This window comes from Alligator mississippiensis, chromosome 4 (assembly GCF_030867095.1).
Source record: "Alligator mississippiensis isolate rAllMis1 chromosome 4, rAllMis1, whole genome shotgun sequence".
NCBI classification, from domain to species: domain Eukaryota; kingdom Metazoa; phylum Chordata; order Crocodylia; family Alligatoridae; genus Alligator; species Alligator mississippiensis.
Window position 1 is genome coordinate 5,433,752 of NC_081827.1, and position 19,999 is coordinate 5,453,750.

General features: G+C 55.4%; 1 protein-coding gene across 1 annotated transcript; it reads right to left on the minus strand.

The window, feature by feature from the left end:
* Positions 1-1,457: 1,457 nt before the first annotated feature.
* ZC3HC1 (zinc finger C3HC-type containing 1) lies at positions 1,458-19,992 on the minus strand. Its single transcript, XM_014607573.3, has 10 exons — positions 18,207-19,992; positions 14,205-14,316; positions 13,836-13,986; positions 10,262-10,345; positions 9,306-9,433; positions 7,709-7,866; positions 5,659-5,902; positions 3,928-4,134; positions 2,846-3,052; positions 1,458-1,922 (listed from the first exon to the last, which is right to left on the minus strand). The coding sequence occupies exons 1-10, from the start codon at positions 18,446-18,448 to the stop codon at positions 1,857-1,859; spliced, it is 1,599 nt and encodes a 532-aa protein (XP_014463059.2). The 5' UTR covers positions 18,449-19,992; the 3' UTR covers positions 1,458-1,856.
* Positions 19,993-19,999: the final 7 nt, after the last annotated feature.

Sequence of the window (19,999 nt, forward strand, 5' to 3'; positions counted from 1 at the left end):
AGCAGACTGGGGGAAACACTGGACTCCCATGCAATTATTCCTGAGGAAGTCTGATGGGAATTGACCCGGGGAGAGTTACTCCAGCGTACGTATCAGGTGCCCGCTCTCAATGCCATTGTCACGTTGGCTTCACACACACCAGGGGCCCTGCCACCTACTGCTGAGGTGCTGTAACACCCACTTTGGCCAGCCAGGTTGAGTGAGCAGGCACATCCATCCCTTCCCACAGAGTAAATTTAGCAGGAATAAAAGCCAGGTTAAATTACTTTGGGGGAAACGTGCTGCGTGCCCACACCTGAGGTAGGTACCAGCCTGTGCCTCTGTGGGACAGTACTGCGTTGCTCACCCACCCGCGACAAGGATGCTTGCAGCTACAGAAATCATAACAGGCCAGATGCTTTATGCCAGGGTACAGGGCTGGCCTCAGGGGAGTCAGGCTCTGCTCCTAGCCTGACACTGATCTGTGCCATCACCCTTGATCCCAAGTCCTCAGTCATGTTGTGTGGCCACAGTTCCCTCTGGGGCAGAGGCCAAAGATGGGTGTCTGCAGGGGATGCACTAGGATGCAGTTCCCTGCGGGCTGGTGGACAAACCAATAATTTCTGCCTGGGCTCCCTGAGATCCTGGCCAAGTGCAACAGAGCCCCTCCTGCTGCCCGGCCTGGATTTATCACTAGGAGACGGGACATGGCAAAAGCATGGCTGAGATCCGCAGCAGGGAAGGGCTGTGCCAGCTGCCCACTTCCCCCTGCCACCCACTTCCCCCTACTCCTGATCAACACAAAGGTGCCAGAGCCCCAGAGGCAGGAGCTGGCACCCTGAGGGCGCCACCAGAGAGCTGCGCCACAGCGAGGGGCACGTGGGAAACAGAAGCCGGGTGGGGGCTCTACAGAGCCCGTGCTGGCAGGCAGCCCCTCAGGGAGCTGGAGGTCCAGGCCGCAGCCCACTGCTGGCTCAGCCTGAGCTGAATGGGATTCAAAGAGCAACACAAGAGCCTCAGCAGCAGGACTGAGGGCTGTGAGCAGAAAGCACCTGGGGCCTTCCCAGGATGCAGGGAGCCTGCCAAGCCCAGGTTACGTGAGCACAGCTAGAGAAAGCCGTTGCCAGCAGATGCAGGCATTCGCCGGGATTGGAAGTGCCAGCCTGGAGGCATCTGCTGGTTGCCACTCACCTTGGGCCCAATTCTGCTCCCCCCAGGACTGCGCTCAGCTCCAGGCACTGTGATTCAGGGGGTCCTTTAGCAGGTGGCTCTGGGGATCCAACCTACCTCTTCTAGACACCAGGCCCAAGCTCTCAGGCCTGTCAGGTGTCCCCATAGCCCACGGGCAAGACCTCCCTGGCCTTTCCCCTGAGTGGGGGGTGCTGAGTGGAGGGGCTGTGCCTGTGCATGGCCCTGGGTCCCTAGAAGAGCAGGATCCTGGCATGTTCCACAGCCAGAAGGAAGGAGCCTCAGTCTAGTAAGAAAAAAAACCCATGAAATGTTTTATTGCCAGTGTCCCTGCCCCAGGCTGGCAGTGCCAGCAGCACTCGGACACCCCTGCTTGCCTCACAGTCCGTAGTAAGGGCAAGGCTGGGCTGCATGGATGTCGCAGCTGAGAAGAGGCAGGAGAAGCCTCCTCACTCCCACAGGCCAGTGTGCGAGGAGGGGAAGGGAGTGCCTGTGGATCCACTAGGTTCCTGCTTGAAGGCCCGTGGGCCTTGGTTCAGCCCAAGGGCCAGGTTCAGCCCAGCAGACTCCCACAGGCCCTGGGGAGGGGCTCCCGCTGCTCACGGGCTCTTGCGAAACATCTCCTGGGGAGCAGGAAGCAGGTCTCTTGCGAGGCAGAAGGAGGGGCTGAGCGGGAAGGGGCGGTCGGCTCAGGAGCACATGGCTTCCCAGCGGCGGAAGATGCGGAACACCTTGCAGGACTTCACTGAGAGGCTCTGCAGGCAGGAGACACTGGGTCACACAAGGGTGGCATCTTGGAAGGACAAACACACGCTACCAAATGGTGCCCCCTGAGCTCCCAGCTGGGAGGGACAAGTGCTGCCCAGACTTTCCCCTAAGCTAAGGCCATTGCATGGATGGTGACACTGAGGCACAGACTATGGGCAGCAAAGCCAGGACTGGAACCCAGAGCTCCAGCTCTGACACTGAAGCATCCTGATCATTGGCTGTGGGTAACAGATGCATGCAGCACATCTGGAACAGGCACCCAGGGCTCCTGGTCCTGTTGTGAACGAAAGGAAAAGGCTGAACTGGGGGGAAGCACAATGCCCTGGCTCTTCCCAAGGACGTTCAAGGCCCCCAGAGCTGGAGACGTGGAAGGGAGAATTGAATGATGCCTCCCTTAATTGACTCATCAGACACAAGGGGTTTGATGGTAAGTGCCAGTCGCACATTGCCAGGACGTGCCTGGGGCCTCATCTCCTCTCCAGCTCCTCAAAGCTCCTGCCCCAGACTGCATTAGGCCTGTTAACCAAGGGCTTCAGTGTCAGGAACACGGGGAGATGAACCCGGGCGAAGCCGGGTTAACCAGGGGGTGGACTGCAGAATGGCTGGTACTATTTACAGTCATTTCAGTGCATGCTATATAGGGGCGGCATGTCCAAGGACTATAGGCTTGGCTTGAGAAAGAGGTAAGTCTCTGGGGTTAAACCCAGCTTTCAACTGAGCTTGGACATTTCTGCTTCTGTCTCCACCCATATTCATTTGAAGGGTTTCATCCTGTGCACAGAGGAACTCAGACCAAGGCAGAACTTTAAGGAGCAGTCTGGGGCAAACTGGATCAGGCACTTGGGAGGGGGTGGTGGTTCAGAGACCGGAGCAGGGCTCAGGGCAGGATACCAATCTCTAGCGCTCTCACCACGGGCTCTGTATCAGTTGGTCTCTCTGATTTCTGGGTGGCGAGGAGAACGCTCAGCATGGCCCTCCAGCCAGGCTCGGCCTTTGCTGGCGTATGCTCTGATGCGTCACTGGAGTCCTCCAGGGTTGCCTTCTCCACCACACTCACCCAGGGGCACCAGTCACGGTGCTGGGAGCTGGGATCAAAGAAGCTCTTGGTGGAAGTGTCCTGCAGGGAAAAAGGCAGGATGAGGTTTAGGACAGGAGAAGTGGAGTGACTGTTTGTTTTTAACTAGACTGTGGGGTTGGGGACACGGTCTGAAGTCATCCCACCTCCAGCTACCAGGAGGCCCCTTGAAGGTCATCTAGAGACAAGCAGGGGTCTTCCTATTACTGTCTCCCCACTCTGGCCTCTCTACAGTCAAACAGGGCTGGTGCTAACCACAATGATGGGATTTTGCTATGGGGACACTGGGACCTGGTTCTTCTTGATCTCAATTCACTGCAGGCTGAAAGCAGTCTTCAGGAATGCGACTTCCCACAGCTGCCAGGTTGGTACAGACTCAGACCCTCCAGCCAGGGTGCGAGCTCCCATATCCATAACCTCCCTCCTGTGGCTGAGAAGGGAGTTTCCTCTAACAGTGATCTGTCTACCTAGAGACTCACCTAAGACAGGAACTCCCCAAGGAGGGGACATGATGACCGTATCCAGTCCAAAAGACAAACCCACAAGGGAGCAACCCTACGGCAGTGAGTGACCAGCTCTTTGCTGGGCTCTGGCCACAAGAGCCTGGGGGCTTGCCTGCAGGGAGCAATCTGTGCCATCCTATCTACTAGGCAACACAGGACAGGCTGATAGGAAAGGGGCAGGGGAAATCCAGGGAGGGGAGGGGGAAAACCAGGGAGGTGCCTTCTCAATGTGGCCTCTTCCCTGACACAGCCCAATATCCACCACAGCATGAAGCTGCCTGCATGATCTCCTCAGAGGCAGTCATTTTGTGGCCTGGCAGCCAGGACCCCCCCTGCAAGCCTGATCCTGGAGCTCTGGGGGCAGGAAGTGAATGCCCAGAGCTGTTCGTCCCAGAGGTCTTAGGAGGCACTCACCGAGCTGCTGGACGAGCAGAGCCGGGCCCGCTTGGCCCTGCGATGCGGGCTGGACGGCACCTCCACGCTGTCGCCCTGGCCCATGCTGCGGGTCACCGGGCGGTTCCGTGGTGTGGGGCTGGCTGCTTCCGGCTCAGTCCGGTCCATGGGGCTCAGGCTGTCCCAGCTCCGCGCACGGCACATCACGGGGGAAGGGCTCTTCTCATGCTGAGGGGGAGACAGGCAAAGAGGTCAGGTCCTGAGAGATAGCAGTAGCTAGCGGGGTTCCTCTGGCCACAAGGGAAACAGCTCATACCCCTCCGTGGCGCAGGGGGTCCCGGCTGCACCCATCCCTGTCCTTCTGGGAACAGCTCTGGAAACCAGTAGGGAGCAGACTGGAGAGACACTTCTCTTTTGTCCCTTCTTCCACAAGTCAGACCAGCCCAGGCAAACACAGCTCCAAGGCACCCTGCCCTTCTGGGAAGCCCCCTGCTCTGGGAATACTAGACCTGGACACGGTGCTGGACAAGGACTCCCTTGTGCAGCTCCGGCAGCAAGGCCCTCCCAGCTGCCCACACCACTGGCTGAGGCCTCTCTGGCACAGCAGGCAAGGAAGATAAGTGCTGCCTGGTGCCTGGGGGTGGTGCCTCCTCCCTCGCAGGAAGTGTTGCACCCAGCAGGGAGTTCAGCAGTAGCAGATGTTGCTGTTTCCATGCATTTTGGCACCCCCGTTTCTGAGGTCCAGGAGAAGAAGGGGATTTTCACTGGTGCAGAGTCCAGTGCCCCTAAAGGCAGCAAGCGAGGTTACCTTGCCCTCAGCTTCAAAGGCTGGTGGGGCTCCATGGACTGGTGCTGAATGGCAGCATACGATACCAGCTCCTAGAGATGCCTGATGCTCCAGAAGAGAGACCAGGCTTGGTGGGAAATGCCCCAGAAGGAATCACCTTTGCTGGTGGGACTGCCGCTCTCAGCAGCTGCGTTTCAAAGCATGGACCTCAGGTCTTCCTGCAAGGGGGTCAAAGGGAGGTGGTCTTGCTACATAGGGGCAAATCCAGATTATGGTGCTGCCAGGCACTCAGCAGCACGCTCTGCACGCACACGGGCTGGGTTCAGTTACTGAAGTCTGAGGGAACCAAAGGACTTTGTCTCCATCCAAGAGCCATGTTGGGACAGGCCTCTCCCCATCACAAGGGACAGCGTCACAGCCATCTCATAGGTGTAGGGTCTCCTTAAAACCCTCCATTTTCACAACCACTGCCTGGCTGGCCCTGTGAGGCAGTGCATGGCGGCAGCTTCCTCCTGCATTACCAGAATCAAGGCCTGGCCCGGTTCAGTGTTGCTCTCCCGTTACTGAGAGGGGGTGGTCTAATTTTGGTGCTGGGCAGAGAGCTCCACCCAGCAAGGTGCAGATGCAGGGCTGATCATGATGGCCAGCCAGCACGGCTGCTTCACTGGACCAAGGAGGGGAACAGCCACTGGAAAGCAACTGACCCTCTTCCTCTCCTCCACAGCAGGCCCCTGGTCCTGCCCACCCAGGGCCTGTAAGTAGGACACATGGTGCCACTGCCAGCCCAGAGAGCTGGCCATCACATCTCTTCCCACATGGGGAAGAGCCCAGCCTGGGCTCAGCTAGTGAATGGGCACTGCCGAGAAGTCCCTGTACTAACCTTACAAGCCTAAAGGCCTCCACCATCTCTGTCCAAAACCCAGTAAGCAGAAGCCTCTCCCCAGGAGAGAGGGAGGCCACCCTACCTGCTCCAGGCCAGGAGAGAACGTTGTGTCTCGGCTCCGGGTGACCATCCTGTGTGGGGACGTCGGCACCAGGGGCAGGCGGTCGGGCCGCCCCTCGGTGGGCGTGGTGGGGGTGCTGCCCTGTCCGGGGGCAGGGTCTGCCTCGGGTGCAACCGACTCCAGCTGATGGAAACCCCACAGCCCAACCTTCCTCATGCAGCGGGAGCAGGTGATGACAGGCAGGTGCGTGGTCCCTGGTGCAGGGCTGGATTCAGAGCGGGGGTGGGGGGGAAGAAGAGAGTCAGGGAGAAGGCTGGGCAGCCCTTTGAGACAGCCAGGTTTACAGGACAAGCACCCAACACGCGATAGATCCAAGCATCAGGTTTGTTGCTCCCCAGACTACAGGCACTTCCATGAAGTGAAGGCACATGCCCACCTGAAGCGACACCCCCTTCGCTCACCACAAACTGTATTTATCTGCATACCATGTGCCTCCTGAATAAACACCGGTGCTGTGTTTTGGGAAGGCAGAAGAAAGAAAAGGGATTTTTCCAGTCTCATCTGCCGTGGCACCGGCTCATCCACCGGCTGAGCCTCCATCTAAGGAACATAAGAGCTGCCGTTGGCTGGGTCAGACCATAGGTCCATCTTGCCCAGTCTCATGTCAGACAGCAGCAGAGAGCGGAGGCTGAAAGGGAAGGTGACCTGGGTCTGACTAGGTTTGTTTTCCCCTGTTCTTTTCTCACTTGCAGCCTCCAGCGTTCAAGGTCTCCGGAGTTCTGATTCAGAGGCCGTGCCCTTCAATCCAGTGCTCAATAGCTCCTGATACCCCTTTCCTCCAAGACTGTGCCCGGTCCCTTTTGTGTTAGTTTGAAACTTACTGCCTCCTACTTTCACTTTGTGACCCCTAGATCTTGTATTCTGAGAAACAGTCAATCATAAATCCCTATGGACTTTCTCTTTTCCATTTAGTATGTTGTAAACCCCTCTCATGTCCCCGCCTCAAGTGTCTCTTCTCTAAACTGACCAGGCCTGGCCTCTTTAGTCTCTCCTCATATGGAAGCCCCTCCATAGCACTCCTCATCCTTGTTGCCCTTTTCTGTTTTTCTATCTCCTTTCTGAGGTGCAGGGACCAGAACTGGGCGCTGTATTCAAGATGTGGATGCACCATGGATTTATAAAGGGGCGTCATAGCACTTTACATTTTGTTCGCAATTCCCTTCTTCATCATCCCTAACGTTTTGTTCGCCTTTTTGATGGCTGTTGAGGCGCATGGAACAAGAGTCGCCAGCATTGCTTCGCCTTCATCCTCTCGGAGCTACTGCCAAATTGCCTCCATTTTGTTAGGAGCTGAATTGGCAGCATCTGAGAGGGCTACACCCTCTGCTGGCCTTGCAGCGGCAGGAGGGAGAGTGATGCTGGAGACAGGATTTTGCTCCTGTTCCACCTGGCCAGAGCGGTCAGCACAGCCCCTCTGCTAACTCCATTCTGGTACCACACTTAATTGGCCTATCACATGCACCCCAATTTGGGATGGCTAAGCATGCAAATAAATACGCTAAGTCACACTTTCTGAGTAATACCAGCTTGGCTTTCCAGACCCTGCACCTTCCTGTTCTTTCTTACACACCAGGATATTGCAGTGAAATAATCAGGGATGGTGACCTTGAAAGTTTTTCATTCACCACCCACAAATATAAGGGGACAGGTCAGAGATACTATGTCAGGTGCTCTACAAATTCATGCAGGCACCTCTCTCCACATCAGTTTCCCCTGGTGTTTTCAGAGGTTTTCTTTGCCATTGTAATATGACATCATAACAGCTAGAGATTGTTAAAAACTCGAGGTTTTTTGAAGCAGGGGTGCTCAACCTCCAGCCTGCAGAGCCATGGCATCTGCTATTTTAAAGCAAGGTTCTGAAAGATCACTTGAGGGAATCACTTGCTCTCCATCCCCTGCTCAGCCCCAGGCAGGTTTCAGAGCAAGAGACAGCGAAGTGCAGGCATTCTGCAGTGCATGGGATATCAACAAGGCATATTAAAATATGCTGTCCAGTATGAGTCACACTGACCTGCAGGTCCAGCCACACAGTGCCAAAACACAGGCGGGGACGTGCACCTGCAGGAGGTCCGAGCCCAATTTCACTGGCATTTTCTCCCCTGGGCTCTTGCGTTCCAGCTCCTCCTCAATCAGATGTAGGAGAAGGCTGATCTTCTCCTCGGTCAGGGACTGCAAAGACACACACGATTCAGAGATGGCTCCAGACCCTCCCAGCCCAAACAGAGTTCCAAAAGCAGCTGGCACATGAGGGCAAGGACTGCCCCCTTCTTAGGGGGGTTACAACACCCTACGCTACAGCGCTGTGGTCTCGAGGCTAATGGTAGCATAAGGAAAAATGCTACAATCGGAAATTGTGGGAAAAAAGCAGCTCCTCTGATGCGCTTTCTGAACTCCCAACTAACGACCCTTAGAAGTTTTTTGTGTAATTAGTTGGGCAGAACCAACACCGAGGACGAGATGCTTCCTCTCTGTCCCACATGTGATCAGAGTAAGCAAATAGGTTTTGCCCAAAGGAACAAACTCTAGCCATTGAGATCAGAGGTAGAAAACAGGACTGGCACATCCTTCATCACTGGTGAGGAAGCACATGGCTGAAAAAAACCCAGGGGAAGCAGGCAGGGGGTCCTGCAAGAAGAGCACGTGTGATAGAGACGTAGCGTGGGAGGCATCTTCTGGTGCCATTACCAGAGAGCGTCTTTCCAGAGCAGAACCAGACACAGCTGGCATGTTCCCCCCATCTGAGGGATGGGATACAGAACTGGGGTCAGCCCTTAGCCCCCTCACAGCTTCTGAAACTCAGCCAAAGAACAAGGGAGCTAAATCAACCAGCTCCGCTGTGAGTCCTAACACCCCAGAAGACTGGGCTCTGCCTCCAGCCACAGAGCTCTTCACTTCTGTCCCACAGAGACAAGCCAGCATGCGAGTATAGCAGATGGCCTGAAGGCCACTGGACCCAGGGTCTGGGCTAACCATTACAAGCAGAGAGATCCACAGGTCTCAACACCTCATGCGGTAGGGAAAACAGGGCTGGATTCTGCTCAGGCCCAGCCCATGTTATAAGACGCCGCTCACGAGCAGGTCCAGACTTAGCAGTTCTCAGCATGGCAGCACCCACATTTTTGCTGAGAAATCAAATCTTCTACCACTGCCCAGCAGCTGCAGAAGACATGGGCAGACCCCACCATGACTCCTGCTGGCTGCTGCAGTCCCTCTGCAGGGAGAGAAGCCCCTTTACACTGAGCGTTTCCACACCGCATAAAGGGAACCCGACGCTGTTGAGAGCACTATGTAGAGCATACGTGCTGTGACACGCTGGCCTGACAGCTTTTGGCATCTGGGGACTGCAGTCTGTGCAACCCCTGAATTTTTCATGTAGTGACTTGGAAAGCAATGGTACAAGAACGTCACCTGTCTAAAGTTACCAGCTCCAATAGCAGGGGGCATCAGCAGCCTCCATGCAGGGCAGAAAGCCCAAGGGGCAGAGTTAAGGTTACATAGGCAATCCAACACTTCCTGACTGCTAAGCCTGCCACCTTGCCATGGTCTTCCATAGTGCCCCTTCCTGTGTTCATCTTCCCTCTCCAGGGAAGGCGGGTGACTGAACTCACCATGTTCTTCAGATCCTCCGGCCGGAGGGAGGGCAGCTGCAGCTCCAGCTGACACAGGCTCTGGAAGCGGTCCAGGAAGTCGCCAAGCAGTGCGATGGGTTCGTCCACCAGGAGAACCGCAAAGCGATCTATGGGCAAAGCACACACGAGAGGCTTGGGGGTGGACCAGCTCCCTAAGTCACATGCTGCTCCACAGGAGAGAGGGGGCAGAGCGTGGCTAGTGAATGCAAGGATCTTCCTGCCATCAGAGAACACAGAGCAAGGGGGTCCCTTTACGCCTGACCTGCTGCTGAACACAGAGCTGATTTCCTAGCATGGACAGGACTTCAGAGGCATTTGTGAAAGGGGAACGGAGCCCGAGTCATCCACGCTGCCCCTGCACTCTAATAACATCTCGGTTTGTCACCTCTCCTTGGGCACAGCGACTCTCACCCCGTGGAGAGGCAGCATAATTAATTAGAGGCAAGGCTACCCCATGGCCACCAGGCAAGTGTCATCATGTGGAGGAGGTGCTGGAAGGCATTCAGGAGCCTGGGCTTGATTCCTGGCTTGGCCACACCAGGAACTTCACCACCGTGTACCTCAGTCTTTTGAGGTGCAAAATGGGGATAAGGCTATTGACTGCTTAGGGACCTCTGCCTGCAATGTGCTAGAGAAGCACTAAATATTGGTCTTAGCATGAGAGCAGAGGTTTCAGATGGGGATGAAATGAAGGAAGCTTCTCAGACCAGGGATCAGCAACCTTTGAGCAACAGTGGGCCCCAATTAACATGGCTTTGTCTGAAGTCACTACCACTGCAACAGCCAATTGCCACTGGCTCCCCCAGGTGCCCTCCCATCACCACCCTGTATTGGTAAGCTACATAAAACCCCTCCATGAGCTGTCTTCAGCCTACAAGCTACAGACTGGCGACCCATCTTAGCTCACTGCTCCAGCTGGGCTTGGTCAGACCTACCTGGGCAGGGGCTGATTGGCCAGAAGCAGAACTTCTCATGGGCACTGCACAAGGCTCTCTTCAGCTCCGCACACCTCTCCTTGTCTGAAAGGCAAGTGTGTTTTTAGTAGCAGGAGGATGTTTCCCACCAGGAAGCATCTGGGGTTTGCCTAGAGTCGGAGCACCATTGTGGAGGAGATGCTGTGAGCTCCGGCTCGCCAGCTCTCGGCTTTACCCCGCCTCCCAGCCTCACCCAGAGTCCTCGGGCAGAACTCTATCCCCAGGGAGCAGAAGGTCTCCTGCCCCACTTGCTCCCCTTCCCCACAGATTCCTCCCTCCCCTCAGTGCAAACACCTGATCCTGTACATGGGTCACAGTCCAGGCACGTGGTCAGGGACCATGGGAGGCAGAGCAAACCCAGAGGGCGCTGAGGGCAATGGGATTTGCTCTGTGGCAAGACCTGCTCCAATGCTTCCCTCTTTCACAGCACACAGGCCCTCTCTCATGCTAATCATGAAGCCCAGAGACTGCCAGTGGCTTGGTGATACTCAGGGTATGCCCACATGGCTGTGACTGCATCACAGCACTGATGCCCCAAAGTCAGCATGGGTGCCAGTAGCAACCCAGAGTTCAGTGCAGGCTACTACTTGGTTTTCCAGGTAGGTTTTATAGCTAATGCTGAGCCCCTTGCTCAGTACCCTGAGGGCTTGGACAGAACTACACCGCACTGCAGTCACTGTAACTGCAACCCAGAAACCCCCTTGGAAATTAAACATTGAATGACAGTCTGTTCTTCCCCTGCCTTGACTAAAATGAAATCCTGTGGTGTTACAACTAAAAAGGCAAACTCCCCTTTGCTTTGCACATTGCTGGTCATACTAAGACAGTGCAATTATCAATAGCAATTAATGAGACCAGGAGTTCCCTAAGCCAGGGGTACTTGCCCCACAGAGCTGCATCATCCAGCTTGCAGGGTCCCCCACAGGGCCAGAAATGTGGTAGTAGGGGAGCAGTGACAATTAACCCTGCCACCTCTTCCCTGCTGCCAAATTTCCAAGCTCTACACAGCCAGATTGAGCCCTGGCAGTGCTTCCCTGCATGCTGGATTGGGCCCATAGATGGACCTGGCTTCATTCATCTGGTCTGCAGGAAGAAAAAGGTTGGGCACCGCTGTCCTAAACCAGGGGCGCTCAACCTCTGGCCCAAGGACCAGATCCATCCTGAGGCCTTGTGTCATCCAGCCTGTGGGACTCCCCGGGGGTCCGGAAATTTGGCAGTGGGAAAGCAATGCCACTGCTCCCTTACTGTCAAATCACTGGACTTGAGGGGAGCCCAGGGCCTTGCATGCTGGATCCAGTGCACAGCGCTGAGAGGTGGCGGCGCTGGGCCTGTGGGACCCAATCCCAGTGCACCAGGGCAGTGGGGAACAACACCAGAATCCCAGGGCCAAATCCCAGCATATGGGGCAGGGAGAGGGCAGTGCCAGGGGGGAGGGGGGGCAGGAGAGGGTATCACCAGGACCCAATCCTGGCATGCAAGGCAGGGAGGCAGCAACCTGGCCCCAAGGCTGGATCTGGCCTGTAGATGGGCCCTGTGCCACGTATTTGGCCCATGGGGGCCAAAAGGTTGGGCAACACTGCCCTAAACTAAGACTATAATTAACAAGAGGGGTCAAAATTCCCAGTAAAACTTGCCAGAGGGGTAGAGGGTAGGGAGAGGGGGGATTTTTCTGAAGCTCCATGCAAAACCCACTAATCCACCGGTTCTCAACCTTTTTAGACTCAAAGGCCCCCTTTGGAAAATGCCAGCTCTGAGCTTTCACTCATTGTCTGAGCACAGAAAGAACAGTAGATCCGCTCTTCTGTTGCAAACAACTCAAAATGATCACAGCAGGGCAGAGGTTGGGACACACTGGATTCCTATTGGACGTCTCTGGGTTTATCTGATGAATCACATCTGCACACCCAACACGGCTAACGCTGTGTGGCACCTGTAGCTCCCGTGAAAGGGTCTCGAGGCCCCCCAGGGTGCTGCGGTATCAGGCTGAGAGTCACTGCGCCAATCAGTCATTGGGATGGAGCTAAGCGAGACGAGCCAGGCTGCACCCCCTGGCGGACAAGGAGACAACACATCCCGAGGCTTACTTCAAGCAAAGAGGAAGAGACACGTTCTCTCTCTCTCTCACGCAATGATCTTCACTGCGGACAAAGCAAAAACAAGACCTGGAATCTCTTTTAGCGGATGAGCGCACTTCAAAGCACGGCTGATTCACCTGCTGACAGGCGTTAAGTGCTGGGAGGTTTCCAAGCAGAGAACTCCTGGGAAGAGAGACCAGGGGTACTCAACCTCCGGCCCACGGTGCCCTGTCATCCAGCCTGTGGGGCGCCCCACTGGTTTGGAAATTTGGCAATGGGGCAGCAGTGGTACCACTTCTGTGCTGTCAAATTTCTGAACGCCCACCGGGAAGCCCTGGGACCTGATCCTGGAGTGTAGGGCTGGACAAGGGTGGCCCCAATCCCTAATCTCAGCATATGGGGAGCAAGAGGGGGAAGTGCCTGGCCCTTGGGAACCAATCCTGGAGCATGGGCTGTGGGAAGGGGTGGCACCAGGTCCAGATTCCTACTGGACGTCTCTGGGTTTATATGGGTCCCCAATCCCCGTGCATGGGGGGTGGGAGGGGGCTGGGCCTGGCCCCCAGGACCCAATCTTATCACATGGAGGGGCCAACACTAGGATGCAGCTACTACCTCCACTTCTTCCCGCCACCCGACTGTGGCACCAGTCAAGTCCCCCATTGCTGGAGCACCACCTAAGCCTCCTGACTCCACAGGTCAGATCCAATGACTCGGTGGGTAAGATTCAGTCAACAGGCTGCTGACCTCTGCTCTACAGCTAAGGTGGGGGACACCTTGGTATCGCAAAAAGGGGGCCAGGTACAAGCGGCACAACTGAGGGGTTTGCGGTTAGTGAACCTAACTTCACTTAAGCTGATGAAAAGCACCCTATGGGGTAGCCACACGCCATAGCGGAGGCCTGGAGCCAGTGAGCCAGGAGATACCTTCCCTTGCTATGCTCTTAGTGTCCTGCAAACTCTATGTTCCATGGGAAACCGCACAGAGGATGAAGCCATCTAATCCCAAACCCTGTCTCTGACAAAGTCCAGCATCTGCCACTGCAGCAAGATGATGCAAAAACCCCCCCCAAAAGGCAGGTATGGAATAACCTGCTCACATGGAAATTTTTCCCACCCTTCCCCAGTCACCATTAGCCAAAGATTTGCTGATGCCTCAAAGCAGATTATCTGTTCTTTAAAAGCACGGGTGCTCAACCCCTGGCCTGCAAACCAGATTGAGCCCCTGGCACCATGTCATCTGCAAGGACCGGGATCTGTGGGGAGTCCTGCGAGCATAGCTCTGCACACTACATCAGCTGGGCAGGGCCCCCAGAGCCCAGGTGGACAATGCTCCCAAGCAGCTCCGTTTTCAGGGACAGAAAGTACCCAGATCTAGAGCCAAGTGCTTACTCTGAAAATTCTGGTCCCTTCTTTAGCTCAGCTCCAGGAGAGGGAGGATGCGAGAGATGCCGGGATACTCACACTTGTCGAAGTCAAAGGCTAGCTGCAGACTCGCGCAGAGGAAAGCCTGGCAGCTGGAGCACTTCAGCATGTCACATTCGACATTGGTCCAGCCGTACTTAGCACAGATGAGGGGGGAAAGCTCATGGGGTTTGCCAGCCCACTTGAGCGGGTGCTTGGGTTAAGGAACAGACGCTGAGCCACACACAGAGCCCAACTCAACAGTATGCCAGAGGCTCTTCTCAAGGACACTGCCCCCATCTTGTGATGCGGGGCAAGGGGGTAGAGAGAATCACTTAGGAGCCAGGGCAGGCCTGGGCTGCTGGGCTTTGAGGGCAGTGGCAGGCAGAGCAGGTTTTGTTACAGGAAGCTCAGCACTAGAAAGGATATCGTGAACGTCTCTACTCTGCTGAAGTAGGCTTCTCTGCTGGTCGTCTCAAAAGGGAGAGCATCGGGTTGTGAAGGTCCGTTGGCTGATTCTGACCAGGCAGTTGTGTCCTTTCTAAAATAAAGCGACAAGTCAAGCAGCAAGCCAAACCTTTCACTGGCATCCTCTGGCAAGAGATCTTCAAAACCCACCGATGGCAAGAGCTCTTCAAGCCCACTGCCACCTCATCTTTCAAAGCTAACCCTCAGAACAAATTTCTCTCCAAAGGCTTAGAGGTCCCAGCTTTGAAACGCAATAGCAAACACTAATTAAAGAAGTGGGCAAGGCAGGGTGGCACCTTAGAGACCAACTGGTTCAGAAAGGCATGAGCTTTCATAGGCAATGGTCTGCTTCATTAGATGCTGGGCCAATTAAAAAGATAAAGTGGATCAAACTAAGACAAGCAATATTACAGCTTGATCTTTCATCTCCTGACACCAGTCCACAGTAAATGCTGCTGTAGGGTTGCTGTGACAGACAGGAGGGGGGAAATGAGATCTTCCCCAAACCTGGTGGAGCAATACACAAAGCTGAGGGTAAATCAGAGCATTGTGCTCTGAGAGCAGCTGGTTTAGTAGACAGGGCACAACACAAAGAGCAAGATGACTTGGATCTTGTTCCTTGATCCGGTCTGCCCCAGCTCCTGGCTGTCAAACCAACTACTACAAACCAGCCACTCTACCCACTCTAACCAGCCATCTGGGAACCATCTTCAACTCCTACCACTTCTCCACCACTAGCATCTAAAGAATACTTAATTCTGGCTCTGCAGGACAGTCACTGATGCTTTTTATATACTTGAAGAGATCCCCCGATGGTCAAACAGTGTTAAACTAATGAATTAATAAAACTGCCCAGCTGTGGACCACACTAACAAGTGGTCAGGAGCCCAGGAGCCATGCTGAATCAGGGTGCGCTGTGGTAGCTACCTGGAGCCTTGAAACAGGGAGCAAAAACAAGAGGTTTCCCATCACAAGCTGATGAGACTTGCTCTGGGACAAGCACTTTAGCAGGGAGACACTGAATCATAAAAAAGAAGGGCTGGACAGGCCCTTTCGAGGTCACCTAGTCTAGCCCTCTGTAGAGGATAGGATCATCCCTGATTAAACCATCCCATACAAATCCTTGTCTAACCTATTCCTAAAAGTACACAATCAACCCAGTTGCACAATTACAAGGCCGTTGCCCAGAGACCAAGATCAACCGAACCTCCCACAGGTAACGCAGAGGGACAAGGACTGGCAACATCCTGCTGCTACAAGGGCTGTTAAAATGCATTCAAGAGATCCCAGGAAGAGGCCATGCCACTCATTACAGAGGAAGGCAAAGCCCCTCCACCCCTGCAGTCCATACCAATCTGATCATAGGATAAAATTCCTTCCTAATCCCAAATAGAGTGAACGGTCTGACCCTGAGCGGAGGGGCAAGACCCTCTAGCCAGGACCTTCTGGGTTTGAGTCCCAGCAGAAGCTTTGGCACAGTCCAGTCACCATCCCTAGGCTGGGCAGCCAACACCCAATGCCTCTGAGGAAGGCTTGAAAACACCTCGACACCTATAGAAGCAGGAGGGGGAAAAAAATCCCTCCCCAGCCCCATGCAGCAACCAGCAAAGCCCAGAAGCCTGGGAAATTCCCATAGCAGACAGGCATCACTATGCCAAGACCAGGAGCATCAAACATATGGCCCGCAGGCTGGATCTAGCCAATGGAAGTTGCATCTGGCTGTTTAGTGGGCTACTGGAAGTGCATGGCCTTAGCTCTACAGTGCTGCAGGTCCCTGGCTGGCCAGAGCTTTGCAACATTGCCAGGGGTGCGCAGCAGAGAGCAGTAGCATGGAGAGGTGTTCAGGTAGCACAGAGCCAGGGGCACGCCAAATTCGGCTACACGCTGCTGTACGCCCCTAGCTCTGTGCTGGTGCCCAGCCAGAGCTCTGCATAGGTACACACCCCCAGCTCATTGCAGATGCAAACCCCCGGCCCAACACTGTATTAGGTGTTGTCTGCAACCGAGGCTGGTTGCGATTGCGCTGTGCCAATATCTAATTGATATGAACTGTGGGGGTTTCACCTTCTCTGGAGCACGGGGTATAGCCACTACTTCCCCTGCTTTACCTGTGGCCGATTTGGGCATGACATCTGACGTTGTGTGAGAGTTGATGGCAGTTTTATGAACAGGCTAGACCAGCGGTTCTCAATCTGTGGTATGAGTACCACCAGTGGTACGCAGACAACCTGTCAGTGGTACATGTTAACAGATGTATTATAATTACTTTATATGACAAAAATGTGCTGGTGGTACTCAAGGTTGTTTTGTTTTAAACTGGGGGTGCACAATCTTTCAGAGTTTAAGAACCGCTGGGTTAGAGAATGGATTTGTATCTGCTGGTCTGGACAGGAATCGGGCAGGGGGTAGCACTAGGTGGCCTACAGAGATTTCATAGATTTCATAGACATCAGGGCTGGAAGGGACCTCGGAAGATCATCGAGTCCAGCCCCCCGCCCAAAGGGTAGGAAGTCAGCTGGGGTCATAGGATCCCAGCAAGATGAGCATCCAGTTTCATCTTGAAGGTGTTCAATGAAGGCGCTTGAACAACCTCCGGTGGCAGGCTGTTCCAGACCTTGGGGGCTCGGACAGGAAAGAAATTCTTCCTTATGTCCAGCCTGAAACGGTCTTGTAGTAGTTTGTGACCATTCGACCTCGTCATCCCTTGGGGTGCTCTGGTGAACAAACGTTCCCCCAGATACTGGTGGTCACCCCTGATAAACTTGTAGGTGGCCACCAGATCACCCCTGAGCCTGCGCTTTTCCAGGCTAAAGAGCCCCAGGGCTCTCAGCCTGTCATCGTAGGGTCTGCTTCCCTGACCCCTGATCATGCGCGTGGCTCTTCTCTGGACTCTCTCAAGCTTCTCCACATCCTTTTTGAATTGTGGAGCCCAAAACTGGACACAGTACTCCAGCTGCGGCCTCACCAAGGCCGAGTACAGGGGGAGAATGACGTCCCGGGATTTGCTTGAGAAGCATCTATGGATGCAAGCCAGCGTTTTGGCCGCTAAGCCAGCGACCAAAACGATCCCTTGCAGCCCTGCATCTCCACGAGTCTGTGCTGCTTGATCCGAACACGGGCCCAGGATCCAGCTTGAGAGGAGCCTCCCAGTCCAGATCGAGTCTGACACCCCCGTCCTAGATCATTCCCAACCAGTGCTAATCCAACCTCTCCGCAAACAGACCCCCCATTGAAATCCAGAATCTGACCTCTATAAAAGGCTGTTAACATGCACTCAAGTGACCCCAAATAAAGGTCCCACCCCACAAGAGGCAACCCCCCTCTCCCTCCTGCACCCTATGCCCCTCTCCCTTCCCTTCTGCCCGCTCTCCTCCCCCACTCTATCCCCCCTCTCTCCCTTCCCTTCTGCCCCTCTCCCCTCCCCCACTCTATCCTCCCTCCCCTCCCCCTCCCTTTCCACCCTCTATCCTCTCCCCCCACCCAAGAGGCAACCCCCCTCTCCCTTCCCACCTCCCCCACTCTATCCTCCCTCTGCCCCTCCCCTCCCCTCCCCCACTCTATCCCTCCTCTGCCCCACCCCTCCCCCACTCTATCCCCTCTCCCTTCCCTTCCGCCCCCTCCCCCACTCTATTCCCCCTCTGCCCCCCTCCCCCACCCTATCCCCCCTCCCTTCTGCCCCTCTCCATCCCCCCCCTCCATCCTCTCCCCCCACCCCACCCCACCCCGTCTCCAGTCTACTCCAACCTGACCAGGGGGTAAATTTTCCTCCTGATCCCAAACATGACGCTATGTCGGACCCTTCCTTGGCCCCCTCCCCCGCCTCTGAGGGAGGCCTGAACTCCCTGCCCACGGAGCGGGGGCACCCACAAGGCCCGGGGGCCTGAGACTCCCCCCCAGCACAGCCCGGCCCGGCCCCCTGCTCCGCCAGGGGACGAGAGACGAGCCCCCCCCCCCCGCAGTCACCCCTCGGCGCCGGGCTCCTCGGGGGCGATGCCGCCGTCGATGAGCTCGCGGATCTTCTGCGGGGTCATGGCGGGCGGCTGCGCGGCGCCCCCCGAGGCCGGGGCCACGGCCGCGCTGGGCGCCGCCATCTTGGTGCGTCGCTGCGCAGCGCCCCCCGCGCCGGCCGGAAGCAGGCGGCGGCGGCAGGAAGGTTCCGGCCACGCGCGTCCCCAACAAGAGCTTGTCATTCGTGACTTGCACATCCTCAAGGGAGAGACTTGCGGGAGCTGGGCACGTGTCCTCACTGATGTGTAAAATCATATCCCGCATCCAGTACAGAGCCCTAAATGAAGGTCAGATTAGGATGGACCTCAGCCCTAGCGCTCCTCGATGGACCTACAGCCAGCCTTAGCATGCAGGAGTCAGCGGGAAGAAGCAGATGGAAGATGTAACAGGAAAGCAAGGATTGAGCACTGAAAACCATAAGCCAGGCTCCACACTGATGGGCTGTACATGAGGTGTTATTGCACAGGAGAGAGACCCGGCCCACATCCAGCCAGGCCAGACACCTAGCCCCCCCGTTCCCTTGAGAGCGACATCTTTTTCACTCTCAAGGTACCCTGTGCTACTTCCAGGAGCCGGTGGGTGGGTCTACACGTTCATTAACACACTGAAGCGAATGATTTAATTTGGTCTAATAAAAGATACCAGATTCACCCAAAGAACCTTGTCTGCCTATATCCGACCGACACGGCTACGACCGACACCCCTGTAGTCAACATGCATTCAATTTAGTACTTGGATAATCAACGGGCAGTAGCATCGGTGCATGGTTTATGAGTGACACTGCGCTTAGTAACCGAACACCACTGTATTAGCATAGTTTTTGCCTGTCCTGCTACTGTGCAGTGTTATTAGGCTACTGCACAGTTAGCGTCACTGGAAAAGTCTGCATCGGTGCTACTGCACAGTAGCACAAGTTACTGCGCATTGATTTAGCTTGGTTATTCTTAATGCACAGTAACTAGGGTGCCTTAATGAACGTGTAGACGTGCCCACAGACTCCTGGAAGTAGCACAAGGGGTCCTTGCTACTCTGATACCGGTTGTGGCTCTGTTCTTTCGCCCACCACTGCTTGTACCCCTTCTGCCACTCTTTATACCATCATTGTCAAGTGAATGAATCTCTCCCTGGCAGAGAGCTTGCAATGGGGCTTTCTGCAGGCATGGGGGCCTCCATGCATGGAAATCCTTACGAGGCTGGAAGTAACCTGACAGCTTGGCCTGCCTGTGGATTAGTAGAGGCAACTGAGGCAAGTGGAGAAGAGAGATGCTCTGCTTTTTGAGTGGTGAGTGTGTTGCAAAAGCAAGGACCGGTCAGAGGAGGCAGGCAAGGAAGGAGGTGGCAGTGCAGAGGAGGTGGGACATGGTGGCAGGAACTGCTGGAGCCCATCTCCCCCTTCACACTTTATGCCTGCAGTTGTGATAGCATCTTACGCCCCATGAGGCAAGGTGAGGCATAGATGGGTCCTGCGCCGGGCTCAGCCTGCAGCAAGGCTACACAGGGCGCTAACAGGACAAACTCCCATCTGGGATAAGAGGGGGACCCCCCTGCCCCCACTACAGGCCAGCTTGAGTTGCTCGATCGATGAATGCTTCGGATCGGCTCCCGATTGCTCTGGTCTAATACCGCAGTGGCGGCGAGAGCGGCGGTTCGAAAGTGTCGGTCAGCGATTTATCAGACCTGTCCCGGCCCTTCCTATGGTGACGTCGTCACCCCTCCGTCCCACCCGCCAAGAAGCCGGCCTCCTATTG

Excerpts from the sequence above, each read along its gene's own strand:
- ZC3HC1 (XM_014607573.3), bottom strand. The coding sequence starts at position 18,448 with ATGTGCAAGTCACGAATGACAAGCTCTTGTTGGGGACGCGCGTGGCCG. Across the intron at positions 13,987-14,204 it reads GCAGAGTAGAGACGTTCACG|CCGCTCAAGTGGGCTGGCAA; the intron begins ATATCCTTTCTA and ends TAACCCAAGCAC. Across the intron at positions 9,434-10,261 it reads GCCAATCAGCCCCTGCCCAG|ATCGCTTTGCGGTTCTCCTG; the intron begins GTAGGTCTGACC and ends CTTTGCCCATAG.